This window comes from Dermochelys coriacea, chromosome 1 (genome assembly GCF_009764565.3).
Source record: "Dermochelys coriacea isolate rDerCor1 chromosome 1, rDerCor1.pri.v4, whole genome shotgun sequence".
NCBI lineage: Eukaryota > Metazoa > Chordata > Testudines > Dermochelyidae > Dermochelys > Dermochelys coriacea.
In genome coordinates, this window is record NC_050068.2 from 253,640,425 (window position 1) to 253,655,496 (window position 15,072).

General features: G+C 37.8%; 2 protein-coding genes across 4 annotated transcripts in view; one reads left to right on the forward strand and one right to left on the reverse strand.

Moving 5' to 3' along the window:
• WASHC4 (WASH complex subunit 4) overlaps positions 1-15,072 on the forward strand; it is a 61,795-nt gene that overhangs the window by 17,055 nt on the left and 29,668 nt on the right. For 2 of the 3 annotated variants that reach the window (XR_005290678.2, XM_038387703.2), the window contains exons 8-16: positions 1,648-1,690; positions 2,247-2,350; positions 5,854-5,974; positions 8,607-8,730; positions 8,845-8,972; positions 9,831-9,991; positions 12,347-12,473; positions 14,230-14,355; positions 14,882-14,989. Coding sequence is in view for 2 of the 3 variants with exons in the window: in XM_038387703.2 (XP_038243631.1) it covers positions 1,648-1,690; positions 2,247-2,350; positions 5,854-5,974; positions 8,607-8,730; positions 8,845-8,972; positions 9,831-9,991; positions 12,347-12,473; positions 14,230-14,355; positions 14,882-14,989 (1,042 nt within the window). In the remaining variant the exon portion in view is untranslated. Of the gene's footprint in view, positions 1-107; positions 260-1,647; positions 1,691-2,246; positions 2,351-5,853; positions 5,975-8,606; positions 8,731-8,844; positions 8,973-9,830; positions 9,992-12,346; positions 12,474-14,229; positions 14,356-14,881; positions 14,990-15,072 lie in introns of all 3 variants that reach the window. The other variant, XM_043519556.1, reaches the window with a different exon arrangement.
• Positions 7,882-15,072, reverse strand: part of APPL2 (adaptor protein, phosphotyrosine interacting with PH domain and leucine zipper 2) — a 91,775-nt gene continuing 84,584 nt past the window's right edge. The window contains exon 21 of the mRNA XM_038387778.2: positions 7,882-8,230. Within this exon, the coding sequence (XP_038243706.1) occupies positions 8,177-8,230 (54 nt within the window). The 3' untranslated portion in view covers positions 7,882-8,176. The remainder of the gene's footprint in view (positions 8,231-15,072) is intronic.

Here is a 15,072-nt window from a genome sequence, read left to right on the forward strand (position 1 = left end):
TATTTATTAAAAGAATCATAATCTGCTTTAAGTGTTTTTTTTGTGATGAGATGCAAGAATGTCTTTTAAACTAAAAGGCATATTTCAGGAGAGCTGTCTCTTTTCAGAAGGAACAAATCTTGATGCTAATGTGGCTGACATTATATCCTTATGCCTCTAATTATTGGACTTAATCCCTGTCCTACTGGCAGGAGGAATGGATGCCTTATGTTAGCTGAGAGATGCTGTGGAGATGCCAGTCTAACATTTTGAAGAAATGGTAAAATCAAATTGTTTCAGAAGCTTAAAAAAATTAGGTCAACTTATTTAATTTTAATATTATAAATGTATGATCATAATATCTATTTGAGCAAACCTGATTAGTTTTTTATTTAAACATTAGTATCATAGATGTTGTCTTGAGTATGGCTTTATGTCTTCATATGCCAATTTGACAGTAATGTCTTGGTATATGGGAGACTGTCTTACATCAGAGGGTCTTGGGCATTTACTTATTTTGTCTTTGGTTTCATCTGTAGGATTTAGAATATGTGTGTTCAGGTGGAGATGCTATGATTGCTAATTAGTCTTAGTTATTCATTTTTGTATTGTGAATTTTAGTGTATATCACTTGCAGAGACTAAGGGCATGATTTTCAGACATGAAACTCCAGTTGAAGTGAGTGGGAGGTGTGGGTGCTTGACACCTCTGAAACTCAAGCCAATTTGTATATCTGATCTCAATGTACTAGCAACACTCCTTGGCTAAAGTCACATGGGAAGCATATTTAGATTGAATTTTTGCAGTTTATAAAATTTTAAAAAATCATGCAGTTTATAAAATGGTTGAAAAAAGTATGCATACAACATACGTTATTGAAGGGGATATGCTTCCTCCATGATATGTGTATAACTTCTGTTGTATTCCCATAAATGAGTCAGTACTAAATCAATGCAATGTTACTGTTGTAGGGGCCACTGTACTACTGGAGCTGTTATCTGACAAATCGGATGTAAAATAAAAGAATGGGACCACTTATGGTTGCTGAAAGATCTCATGATGTCTTAGAATTAGGGATGTGAATGCTAGAGCTTTGGCCATATTCTAAATAGGTTAATTCTTTCTGCCTATGTTTCCTCTGCAGTTTTAACTGATTATGGTATTCTTCTGCCCAAGGCTGCTATTTAACAGTACTTTGCATCTCTACACAGCTGCACTGTTTCAGTGGTGAATGAAGTGAAGCTGGGTGTCTAGCTTGCATATCAGTTGGTTAAGTTTGTAAAGTGTTTTGGCAGAATGCTTATGGGATGAAAGAGACTATAAAAATGCTAATTATTAACATCAGTGGGACTTGTTAATATACATGCGCAACAGCCTAGACCTACAATTTAGCAAACCAATGGTTCATTATGATTTGGAAAATGTTATCAACCTGATATTGCTATATTGGTTGTCAAAACCAATTTTTAATATGCATTTTTATTATGTGTTGAAATATATTTTTCATTACTGATAACAATTACCACAATGACTTTCTTGAAGTATAATATGCAATAAAAACCTTTGAGACTGATACCTCTAAACAACAGTTAAAATGTACAAAATAAATAAGTGCTAGCTAATAATGGAAAAATAAGATATATTGTTTTGTTTGCTTATCTATTGCAGGAATGCACCTAAAATTATAGTGACATCAGGAGTTCATTTTCAGGTGAGATGATTTAAAGCAATGTTTCTCAACCTTTTTGATGCCAGAGCCAGGCTTCCTGCCTTCCTAACTGTGTTAGGGAGATCTCAGGGATTGGCACTGGTCCATGGACAAGTTGTTGAGAAACACTGGTTTAGAGGATTTTAATTTTTTTTTTTAGTTTTATAAACAAACCTGAAAAACATTTCTAAGTTTTCTTGTGAGAGAGAGGAGAAAAATGAATTTAAGCATCATTTTCAATGTGTGTTGGAATCCTGCGCTCAGGACAGAGTTGTCCAGTCACTGTTTCTGATTATTATATGGAAATGGTCATTACATCTAGATATGGCACATGCTAACTTTCTTAGATCAAAAGTGGATGGGACTTGTGCGTCTGTGTCACAAACACTTTTTGAAAATCCTATCTTCATTGTCAAGACAGGTCAGCTAACTTATGAGTGGCACCTCCATGCTAACTGTAACATTCCTTCTCTGTAGTGAAAGAACACTAAAATAGGGTAAAAAATTCTTTGGTTACATTGCATGAAACCATTGGTAACTACTGGAATTTCTTTAACAGTCTATGTATGAGCATCTAGGGGAGCTGCTGACAGTCTTACTCACGCTGGATGAAATAGTTGACAATCATGCCACTCTGAAAGACCACTGGACCATGTACAAAAGGTATGCAGTTGGAGCCTTAGACATATTCCCAGTGTAAATATTAAAAACAGGTGGGTAAATTTTGGTCTAAAGAAAATGAGTTTGAAAGCCCTGGTATTTGCTAAACTTCTAGGGCTTAAGCCTGTGTCAATGAGAGTTGCCACTGACTTCAGTGGGAGCAGAGTTGGCTCTTCATTGTGTCATCTTACTGGTGCAAGTAAAAACTTATGGTGCCAGATCAAAACCCGTACAAACTCAGCCTATTACTTGGGTTGCTGATACAACCTTGAGTAGAAGGGTAATGGCTGCTGATGTTTGAGAGAGAATGCATTTGTTAAGAAATCTTATCTTAAAGGGAAGTGTGAACTGTGGCTAAAACTGTACGGTATCCTGTCACCCTTACTTGAGTCGCTCTATGGACTTGAATAGAAATATTTGCTTGAATAAGGGTTGCAGGATCAAGTACTGTGCAAAATTACTGTAGTGCAAAATCAGTTGAGATTTCATAGAAATCTTCCAATAGAGGTGGATTGTTCTTCTGCAATTTGCCTATGCTGACACAGTGACCTTTAAATTTATTACCTTTTTGCAGGGCAGAGACAGATTCTGTTCGGGATGTGTTTAGTGCTGGGGGCCTACATGACCCTGTTTTGAGACTTATCATTTCCTGTGACTTCAGACAGCAACAAGGCAACATAGTGACCAAGGAATCCAAGGAATTTACACATTAAATATGTTTTCTAATGCTCTCTGCTAGATAACACTGTGTGACATAGCAGGCATTAAGGCCTTTCTTCATTCTTTACCAAAACACTGGTGAAGCCATAATCAAAGAAAGCCTCATATGTGGAAGCACATTTCTCAGACTCTTGTTTTCCATTCATAACTGCATTAGTAGACTTGCTGCTGGAGGTTGAAGCAGATACTGTGTAAAAATGAATTCACCATGACTCTGATCACAAATCAGAAAGAGGAATTCACTGTTAAGCAAATGAGGCCACGACTTAGGAAGGCCCTGCGTGCTGATAATAGGGCAGCACAGAGACAGTGACTTACTATGATTCTTTATCCTTGAGTGCCAACAGGGTACTCAGGGTGGCATAAAAGAAGACATGGGCCCTGCCTTAACGAACTTACAAGCCACTGCAGATTCGCATCTCAGAAAAGGCTAGCAGAGGCTCCTATCAGCTCGAGCAGAGAGGATGCTCTGTTGATGAGGCTGTTGATAAGGATCTTCTGCATTCAAGTCCCTCAGCTGGGTGCTTACACGGCCGGATGGTGCAAATGGCCAAATTGCTGTCTGCACAGCCACCTCCACACGGCCAACGTGTCCGGATCTGCTCCACAAATGCTGCACCAGGAGGCAGCCGTTTTGATCTACAGAATGGCACCCTCTGTACATGCTGTACATGTGAGGTCACCAGTGTACACACTGCACCCTCTGCACACGCTGTACATGTGAGGTCACCACTGCACCCTCTGCACCCACTGTATACCCTTTGCACTGCTGTACCCACTGCACCCTCTGCACACGCTGTACATGTGAGGTCACCAAAGGCTCTTATGCAAAGTAAGCTGCCACGGGATAAGAGGGAAGGTGCTCTCATGGATTGGTAACTGGTTAAAAGATAGGAAACAAAGGGTAGATATAAATGGTCAGTTTTCAGAATGGAAAGAGGTAAATATTGATGTCCCCCAGGGGTCTGTTCTGGTACCAGTCCTATTCAACATATTCATAAACGATCTGGAAAAAGGGGTAAACAGTGAGGTGGCAAAATTTGCAGATGATACAAAATTACTAAAGATAGTTAAGACCCAGGCAGACTGCGAAGAGCTACAAAAGGATCTCTCAAAACTGGGTGACTGGGCAACAAAATGGCTGATGAAATTTAATGTTGATAAATGCAAAGTAATGCACATTGGAAAGCATAATCCCAACTATATATGTAAAATGATGGGGTCTAAATTAGGTGTTAACACTCAAGAAAGAGATCTTGGAGTCATTGTGGATAGTTCTCTGAAAACATCCACTCAATCTGCAGTGGCTGTCAAAAAAGAGAACAATTATGCTGGGAATAATTAAGAAAGGGATAGATAATAGGACAGAAAATATCATGTTGCCTCTATAAAAATCCACGGTACGGCCACATCTTGAATACTGTGTGCAGATGTGACTTCCCCATCTCAAAAAAGATATACTCCTCTACCCCAATATAACACGACCCGATATAACGTGAATTCGGATATAATGCGGTAAAGCAGTGCTCTGGTGGATCAAAGCAAGTTTGATATAATGCGGTTTCACCTATAATGCAGTAAGATTTTTTGGCTCCCGAGGACAGTGTTATATCTAGGTAGAAGTGTATTGGAATTGGAAAAAGTTCAGAAAAGAGCAACAAAAATGATTAGGGGTATGGAATGGCTTCCGTATGACGAGAGATTAATAAGACTGGGACTTTTTAGCTTGGAAAAGAGACGGCTAAGGGGGGATATGATAGAAGTCTATAAAATCATGACTGGTATAGAGAAAATAGTTAAGGAAGTGTTATTTACTACTACTCATAACACAAGAACTAGGGGTCACCAAATGAAATTAATAGGCAGCAGGTTTAAAACAAAAGGAAGTATTTCTTCACACAACGCACAGTCAACCTGTGGAACACTTTGTCAGAGGATGTTGTGAAGGCCAAGACCATAACAGGGTTCAAAAAAGAACTAGATATATTCATGGAGGATAGGTCCATCAATGGCTATTAGCCAGGATGGGTAGGAATGGTGTCCCTAGCTTCTGTTTGCCAGAAGCTGGGAATGGGTGATGGGATGGATCACTTGATGATTACCTGTTCTGTTCATTCCCTCTGGGGCATCTGTCACTGGCCACTGTCGGAAGACAGGATACTGGGCTAGATGGACCTTTGGTCTGATCCAGTAGGGCCATTCTTTATGTTCGTATGTGCAGACAGTGCCGTTTTGTAGATCATAAGAATGGCATTTGTGGAGCAGGTCTGGACATGTTTAGGGCAGACAGCATTGTCTTGCAGGCTGAATTTGGCCTGTTGGACCCAGAACCCCATCTGCTGCTGGCACAACCCCATTTGGGGTCACAGCCCAGAGTTTGCAACCTATGTGTTAGTGACTCTAGACTCTTAGGGTACAACTATATTGCAACTGGAAGTGTGCTTCCCAATGCGGGTAAGCAGACATGCTAGCTTTAATGGAGCTAACAATAGCAGTGCAGCCAGGGGTAGCATGGGTGGCAGCTTGGGCTAGTTGCCCAAGTGTATACTTGGGGAGTTCAGGTTTGAACTCAGGTGGCTAGCCCAAGCTACCTTGGGCTACACTGCAATTTGTAGCACACTAGCTTGAGAAGAGCTAGCTCATGTCTGTCTACCTATGCTGGGAAGCACTCTCCCAGCTGTAGTGTAGACATACCCTGAGAATGGAGGACTCCTTGAAACAAATATAAGATGCGATACAAACTGTGTTATTTTATTTTAATTGGATTATGTATTTTCTTTCTCAAGGCTACTAAAATCTGTCCATCACAACCCTTCAAAGTTTGGGATTCAGGAAGATAAACTGAAGCCATTTGAGAAGTTGTTGTTAAAACTGGAAGGCCAGTTACTTGATGGAATGATATTCCAGGTAAATAAATTTAGATCATCTAACACACATTCCACAGTACTGTGGGAAGCTGTATCCTAGGGACTTAATTTCTAAAATGTTGTATAATTGGATATTGATCTGTAAGTGCTTTGATTTTCTTTGGATATGATTTAACTTTAGATATTTTCCTTGCAGCTACAATACTTCTGATTTTGAAAGTATTTGTTAAAACATGAATTTTAATTGCAGCTTCTCATCATACCCCTTAATCATCATCATGCTTGTGCATGACAAAATAACTTGTGGCTAAAAGGTAATTGTACCTTTCTTGTTCAGCCCAGAAATGTGCAAGTTCATAGCTAGTATTTCTTGCCAGGGAAAAAAACCTGAAACATGTTTGAAAATACAGTTTAAAGGCATATTGTTTATAAGCCTGCTGGTAGCCGTCTTGTTGAAAAGTGACTGCATTTGTGATACTGACGTTTTAGGCAGATTTATGGTATTGACAGAGCCTAGGGAAAATTGTGTGTTGATCAAGCTAGTTGGTGCACTGAATAGTAAATTATAGTCACAAATCAATAATGAGCCCAGACCTGCACTTCTGTTGTAGTTACTGGGAGTTTTTTCTGAGTAAGAAATGCCATACTGTAATCAGGTTTGTAACAAGAATTTCATTGATGTGGACACAGTGGAAAAATGAAAACAGACACAGGCATGGAATTAAATGGCAGGCCACAACTTTTATTAAGCTTTAACACAAGTGAAGGGTGCTACCTGCCCATCACCCACACTCTCCTATATCAGGCATTTAATTGGTTCCAGTGCGGGGATTAGAGGGCTTCTTACCATATAACCTATAGTGCTGGGTAGCACTCTTCAGTCTACCCCCCAGGATTCTGCTCTCTGAGTCCAAGCACCTTCCCCCTTTCGGGTGCAGTAGGATTGGGACCATGAAGACCACAAAGTCTCCACTTATCACATGAGCATAAGGCCCATCACCAAAATCCCAGGTCTGTTACCTCTGGGAACCATTCATTGTATTCTCTCAACTGAACTGGAAACCAGCTGCAAGTTTCAACAAGTAAACAGCACCACCCAATACCTCAGTTAGGTACCATGCGTGTTCATACTTAACCCATTGTGGCGTGCAGGTGCTGTGAGCCAGGCACAAAACTCCTGGTCCTCCACCAATTGGCCCATGGGAGAAAAGTTCCTTCCTTACCCCCTAAACAGGCAATTGGCTAGATCTGCCGCATCTATCAGGCTGAGTTCCCGTTCCTAATATGGGTGGGTAGGGTGGGCTGCTGAAACGGAGCTGAAACAGGTTCCATGTGGCCCCTACACTGGGCTAAATCCTGGGAGCTGGGAATGCTGACCAATCAGCATACCTCTTCCCCAGCTGGTCAATGGGTGCTTGAGGCTCCCAGGAGAGGAGCTATCTATTGTCCCTTGGCGAGAGTCTTCTTTCGTTGCTGCTGGGACTGTCCCCACTGATGCAAGTGGGTGGCATGTAGCGATGGCAAATTATGTAAGAAATAAATTGGATTCTACAGGCATGAATAGTCTTTCAAGCCAAAAATTCTGTGTTCTTTTACAAACTTAACAGTCTTGGATATCTTGACCTAAAACTGTGTCGAGATCTTTGTTTTAAGTAAAATCTTTCTTAAACTTTAAATATGGAAATAAAAAGGGGTTCAGATGATGGGAATCAGTGTAGCTGCATTGTCTCAGTGGAACTATGCTGAAATACACCAGCTGAGGATCTGGCCCTTAATACTTAAATTTAAAATTGTAAACTTTTTTTTTTGATATGTTAAACAAGCATTAAAACAAGATAGACATTTCATGTTATGTCACACTTAGGTCTTTTCTAATTGTTATATCCTAATTAATGTTGTCCTCCTAAAAATAACCTCCTAAATGCCAATTGTAAGTACACTTTATTGTCAAACAGTTCAATTTATTTAGCGAGAAATGCTTCTTACTTTATGGAATCGGATTGCCAGCTATACAAGAAGAATTTTCCATTTTAATTCTCTCCGATGTCACATTTACACAAAGACTTTATTGTACGTTTGATTTGGATCGCTCAATGGGGATTTGTCCAGTATGCAAGCAAGACAGTTTTTTTCCTCCTTGACCAGAACAAAGAATGTGAAGAAAATATTAAAACAAAATTATAAATTATTAAATATTTTCCAATATATCCACCAACATACTTTTCCTCTTTCCTTACTAAGGTTACCATATCATGTGTATCCTGTTGTTGAACATCTCAGCTTCATGAGTCACATCCTAAAAACAAATGAGGCAATACCCTTGATCAGCCAAGAGCTTTTTAGTAATGTGTATTATTTTGGAAATGCATATAATCTCCCACAACTGAGTTGTCTGAGTGCCTTACATAAGCAAAACCAATCAATAACAAAACATAAAGCCCCCATTCTTGCTTTAAAAAAAAAAACAAAAAACCTCATCCCCCCCATTACTAAAATTCATTCAATGTAATAAACCAGACAAAACACATTTGAACATTGACTTCAGCTGTTTTAAATTGAAACTGTGACTTTCCAGATTCATGCTACGAGACAACCTATTTGTAATAACAATATTCATTGGCTGCCCAGACTTTATGAAACTAGCATTGTAAATGAGTCTTGTTTTCTTTCAGGCCTGTGTAGAACAACAGTTTGATACTCTCAATGGAGGAGTGGCTGTCTCGAAGAATAGCACTTTTGCTGAAGAGTTTGCACATAGTATTCGTACAATTTTTGCTAATGTTGAAGCTAAACTTGGTAATTCAAGATGCGCTTTTTTTTCATGCGGACTTCATTGTTTGTAAAAGTTTTTATACTGTTTGTCTAGAAACAGATTTCAAAAATATTTTCTTCTGTATGTATTTATACAAGGTGAACCCTCAGAAATTGACCAGAGAGATAAGTACGTAGGAATTTGTGGTCTCTTTGTACTGCATTTTCAGATTTTTCGGACAGTAGACAAGAAATTTTACAAATCGTTACTGGACATTGGCAAAAAGGTGAAGATTTTGCTGTTTCTTTTAATAATTTAAAAAATATATTAAAAGCAAAATTAAATTAATTATATTTTAGTTTTTATTAAAATGCAGTATGGTTAGGTTTTTCAAAAATAAAACATAATTATTCTGAGTACAAAAGGAGGTTGTGTCTACCTCATCTCCATTTCTTTGCTATCAGTATTTGATGTATCAGCTTTAATATTATTCTGACTTTTTAAAAGCTTATTTTTGGATAAGTTGACTTATTTACTCTCGATGGTTCTAGATTGGGCTACAAGCTTGGCTAAGTTACAGAAGTGAAATGTTTTGGTTTTATTAAAGATAGTTAATGTTCTTGAGGAGAAAAAATATTTTTTATTGTGGTTTCTATATGTGTATTTTTTCTAGTACATTAGGGGATTGAGGGAAGACTTTATACCTTAACACTTTGGCTGTAAGATTTCCTGGCATTCATGCAAAATGGAAAATCTTGACTACAATAGAATATATTGTAGCTCATTCAAAATACATGAACATATGAGCAGTGTGTGGCTTAACACACTAGAGAAAAATTTACAATAATAATTCTGCATATTGATGTAAATATATGCTTTTCAGGGCAGGAACTTTTTTTTTAATGCATAGCACTTGTGGTGCATACAAAGAATAGTTGATTAATACTGTTAAAGTTTTGCACTCTTTCTGATGTATAACAAATAGTTCAAGTAAAAAGGTTCTGAGCTTATGGGGAGTGGTATAATGTTGATTTTTTTTTTTTAAGATTTTTGTAAGTGGAATTAATAATTAGGATTGACATGAAATTAGGAATTGCTACCCATTTGTTTGATTTTAATTTTTTCTCTTCTTTTGGTGCTCTAGGTGCCCGCCATCACATTAACTGCTAATATTATTTGGTTTGCTGATAACTTTCTGATCCAGAAAATGCCAGCTGCTGCCAAACTTCTGGATAGGAGAAGCCATCATGCAATTAAAACTCAAAGGGAGAGTTTTCTACAACAGAAGGCTCAGTTACTTACCAAGTAGGTTTTATAAAGGACTGCACCTTTTGAAATACTGTTTATGATCATTAACAAACTTAGAAGAACAAGATGAACATGATATATTGGGGAAAAGTCAACATGGCTTTTGCAAAAGGAAATCATGCTTCAGTCTGTTAGAATTCTTTAAGGGTTTCAACTTTCAGAAAGCCTTTTACAAGGCCCCACACCAAACACTCTTAAGCCAAGTAAGCAGTCATGGGATAGATGGGAAGGTCCTCTCACGGATCCGTAACTGGTTAAAAGATAGGAAACAAAGTATAGGAATAAACATCAATTTTCCCAATGGAGAGAGATGAAACAGCAGGGTTCCCCAAGGATCTGTACTGGGACCAATGCTATACAACATAAGAGCTGGAAAAGGGGGTAAACAAAGAGGTGTCAGAGTTTTCAGACAATACAAAATGACTTGATAGTTAAGTCCAAAGCTGTCTGTGAAGAGTTACAAAGGGATCTCACAAAACTGGGTGACCGGGCAACAAAATGGCAGATGAAATTCAATGTTGATAAATGCAAAATATAATGCACTTTGGAAAAATTAATCCCAACGATACATACAAAATGATGGATTCCAAATTAGTTGTTACCATGCAAGAAAGATCTTGGAGGCTCTATGGATACTTCTCTGAAAATATCTGTTAAGTGGTAAGCACCAGTCAAAAAAAAAGTTAACAGAATTTTAGGAACTATTAGGAAAGGAATTGGATAATAAGACAGAAAATATCATAATGCCACTGTATAAATCCATGGTACATTCACACCTTTAATACTGTGTGCAGTTCTGGTCACTCCATCTCAAAAAAGATATATTAATATTGGGAATGGTACAGAGAAGGGCAAAAAAATGATTAGGGCTGCAACAGCTTCCAGATGAGGAGGAGTGATTAAAAAGACTGGGACTGTTCAGTTTAGAAAAGAGATAATTAAATGGGAATATGATAGAGGTCTATAAAATTATGAATGGCATGGAGAAAGTGAATAGGGAAAGTAATATATTTTTTTTTTATTGGACCCACTGCTGTTGGTGACAGTCAAGCTTTTGAGCTTACACAGAGCTCTTCTTCAGGATTGGGAAACATACTCAGTGTGTCCACTCAGTTGTGATGCACTGTGTACATTTCCCAGACCTGAAGAAGAGCTCTGTGTCAAAAGCTTGTGTCTCTCACTTACAGAAGTTGGTCCAATAAAATATTACTTCATCCACCTTGTTTCTCTAATATCCTGGGACCAACATGGCTAAATCAGCACTGGATACATAGGGGAAGTGTTACTTAATCCTTCACAAAATGAAAGAACCATGGTCATCCAGTGAAATTAATAGGCAGCAGGTTTAAAACAAACATAAGGATGTACTTCATACAACACACAGTCAATCTCTGGAACTCCTTGCCTGTGGATGTTGTGAAGGCCAAAAGTGTAACTGGGTTCAAAAAAGAACAAAATCATGGAGGACGTGTCCATCAATGACAATTAACCAAGATGGTCAGAGACGCAACCACATGGTCTGGGTGTTCCAAAACCTCTAACTGCCAGAAGCTGGGAGTGGATGACAGGAGATGGGCCTTTGATAATTGCCTTGTTTTGTTCATTCCCTTTGAAGCAACTGGCACTGGCTAGTGTTGGAAGACAGGATATCGGGCCAGTTGGACCATTGGTCTGACCCAGTGTTGCCATTCTTATGTTCTTAACTTTTAATGAATTTTTAATAATATCCAATGTAATCGGTATATGCATCCTCTACAACTGCAATATTTAAAACAAATTGTACAATACTGAGTCAGGCATTAATATGGTAACAGATTATATAGATTATCTTTGTTTTATGGTTTAAACTTGGTAAAACTTTTTACCATGAAAGAACTTAAATTTTTTTACACAGTTTATTTTTGTCGATTTAGTCACTACTTTAATTTTTTTTTGGAAAAAAATGTAGTGCGTCTGAGTGGACTATTCATTCAAGGTAATAACAATGAGATGTTCTGCAACATGGCCTCTGTTAAGAAAATGGGAGGACTGAAATACCAGGAGGCCTAAGTTTTAATTCTGACTCTGACTTGGATTCATTATTCGAGCTTGTACATGTCTCTTAAATTCTATTTCTTAGTTACCTCACTTGTCACATGCAGGCTAGTAACTACCCTATGGAGCATTTAAGGTTGTGTTTGAGGCACTCTAGTACCCATTGCAAAGGGAGCAAAGTATTGCATTTTGAGACTGAATATTCCTATCATTTTCCTTGGGAGGGACGAGCCATCAATGCTTGGTAATGGTAACCATCAATGCTTGGTAACGGCATTCAGCTGCTCTCTGAAGTGAGTAACCTGTTTTTTTCTCCAGAGAGATGCAGTCATATTATGTCTTTGTGAGCTCATGGATGACAAAAATGGAATCTATCTTGTCTAAGGAACAGCGGATGGATAAGTTTGCTGAAGACCTTTCTAACAGATGTAATGTCTTTATACAGGTGGGTTATTTTTCACTATGCTGCTAGTTGAATTATATGTAGTGTATTTGTGCTGCTTTTTGCATGAGGAACTAGGTGATTAGAAGGAAGCTAATGAGTACTGAAAACAAATCATAGAAGTTGTGGTCGTCTCAGCATTCCCTTGCAAATGCAGGGTTTTTCCCTGCAGTATGTTCTCAAATGTGTTGTCCAGTCTAGTTCTTAATAGAACTAGAATGGTATAGAATAGAATGATAGAAATGGGGCTTTCTGGGAAGTGAAAAAAGTAGTATGTCTGACTGAATCTTCGTGGGCTGAAGCTGGAATCTTTCCAATGAAGCTTCAGTGATTTCCCAAGGTAGTTCCCATTTCCCATGTAGTCTTTCTCGACTATACTGTCAATGCTGAGATGCTTACATTGGGGCAGGGATGAGGGTCAAATTTAGTTGTATTTATCATATTCTTATTTCTGGCAACAAGTTCCAGGCTAGTGCCTAATTGTGTTGCACTCAACGACAGTGCTTTGGGATGATCTCTTTAGCATCTGATGCAGTTAATTTTCTTTTCTGGTAAGACTGCATAGTTTTGTTGTATGTGTACATGATTTCTGCATTTATTTCGTTCACATTTTGTATGCTGCTTCCTGACAAAACATAGATCAAAAATAAATTAGTTTAATAGAGAATGTACAATAGACACAACACTAGTGTCTTCCCCATTAATTTGTAGCAGTTCTGTCCTCGCTTCTGCCTTTATTGATGGATACTGCTAGTTCCAGGTTTCAGTATTAATTTTTTTCCTTCTGAGCTCACAGTATACATGAAAAGTTTTTTTTTTTGTTTTTGTTTTTAATACTTAAACTCTCCTTAAAATGAGAATAAATAAAGAATTAAGGATCTGAAGATATCCCAATGGGAGAATCTATTCTTCTCATTTTGAGTAGTTACTTTTAATATGCTTTGCTATTTTTCTCTATACCAAATTGAAAGTTTCACCTTTAACTTGCTATATTTTTCCAAGTTTTTGCTGTATTCCATTTGAAAGTTGTGTTTTGAATACTTGGATGCTCTTCTGGTCTTTCTGGATGTAGCCTAAATTGATTGAAAGAGTTTGCACATTTCAACGCCTATGTTAGTGATATTCTTTGGATTTTTTTTTCCAGTTTTCCATTCCTTTGTTTTTTATTATGAAATATGGATTTTTGAAGAATTTGTAGAGGTTTACAATGACTTCATATCTTACTAATTTCACTTATCTCTTGGGGATTATGCAACTGTTTTTTGCTCATCCTAGTCCAATTTCTCTACCTTGATGCCTCTCTTGGTTGGGTTTAGGGTGAGCAGATAGCAAGTGTGAAAAATCGGTGGGAGTGGCAGGGTGGTATAGTTGCTTATATAAGACACAGCCTCTAATATCGGGACATTTGGTGACCCTAGTTGGGTTACAGTGAACTCGAACTGTGATTAGTCTGTCTGAATGCTTGGTTCGTTGGTTTATGATTTAATTGTACTGATTGTTTCTAAAGCTATAGTTAGCTGACTTAATGACTTGCTGATTCCTTTGCAGCTTCATAATTGCAAACTAACTGACAGATCTTCACTTCTAGTTTCATGTGACTATACAGGCTTGGACCGTCCATAAGAGAGCTGCTTATGCTCTGGAGGGGCTAGTGAAAAGGCAGGAATTTATGTTCTGTATGGTAATAAAAAAAAATCGAGAGTATTTACTTGTCTGACATTACTGTGGAGATTCTTTTTTTCCCCCAATTTGTTTCTAGGGTTTTCTTTATGCTTACAGCCTTAGCACCATCATTAAAACCACAATGAATCTCTACATGTCAATGCAAAAACCTATGACCAAAACCTCAGTGAAAGCATTATGCAGACTTGTGGAACTTCTCAAGGTAGGTTATAGGATTGCGTTATGATTTCATCTAAGCATTATTATAGAGCTGCTGTGAGACACCACGTGCAAAGAACTGAGTGACAGAATATTTCAAAGTGACTTCTACTTAAAGGTTGGATGGGATGGAGGAGAGAAAGGGAAGGTATATTTATGTAATTTCTAAAAACCTTCCACAGTTTGCTTTTTATCTCAATCCTATTTTTTTGCAGGGAAAGATGTTCACTGTTTTGAAGAGTATCTTTCTAAAGTTGAGCTGAAATAGAGAAAACACATAGGCTAAGATTTTAAAAGAGAAATGGTTACCTCAAGTTAGAGTCTGAAAACCATATATGGATGTCTTAATAAGTGGCCTGATTTTTTGCAAAAGTGTTGGGTGTTCAGCATCTCCAGCTAATCTAAAATACAAGGGTGGTGAAGGGAAATCCTATATTGCCAGGTGGACAGTATGGTTAGTATAGAAAGAAATTACTTAAATTGCCACTTTATAATTAATATGAACCACTGTATTTTGAAACTGACTGCAGGCAATAGAACATACATTTTATAGAAGAAGTATGGTTGTGGCAGATTCTGTGACGCACATAACTCAGCATCTCCAGCATCAGGCTCTTAACTCTATTTCTATAGCCAAGGTATGTAATCCAAGTTTCAATAGTTTCATTTAACCTCTCATTCAAAATCAAAATTTTTTGTCTGATTTGAAACTGTCTGTGGT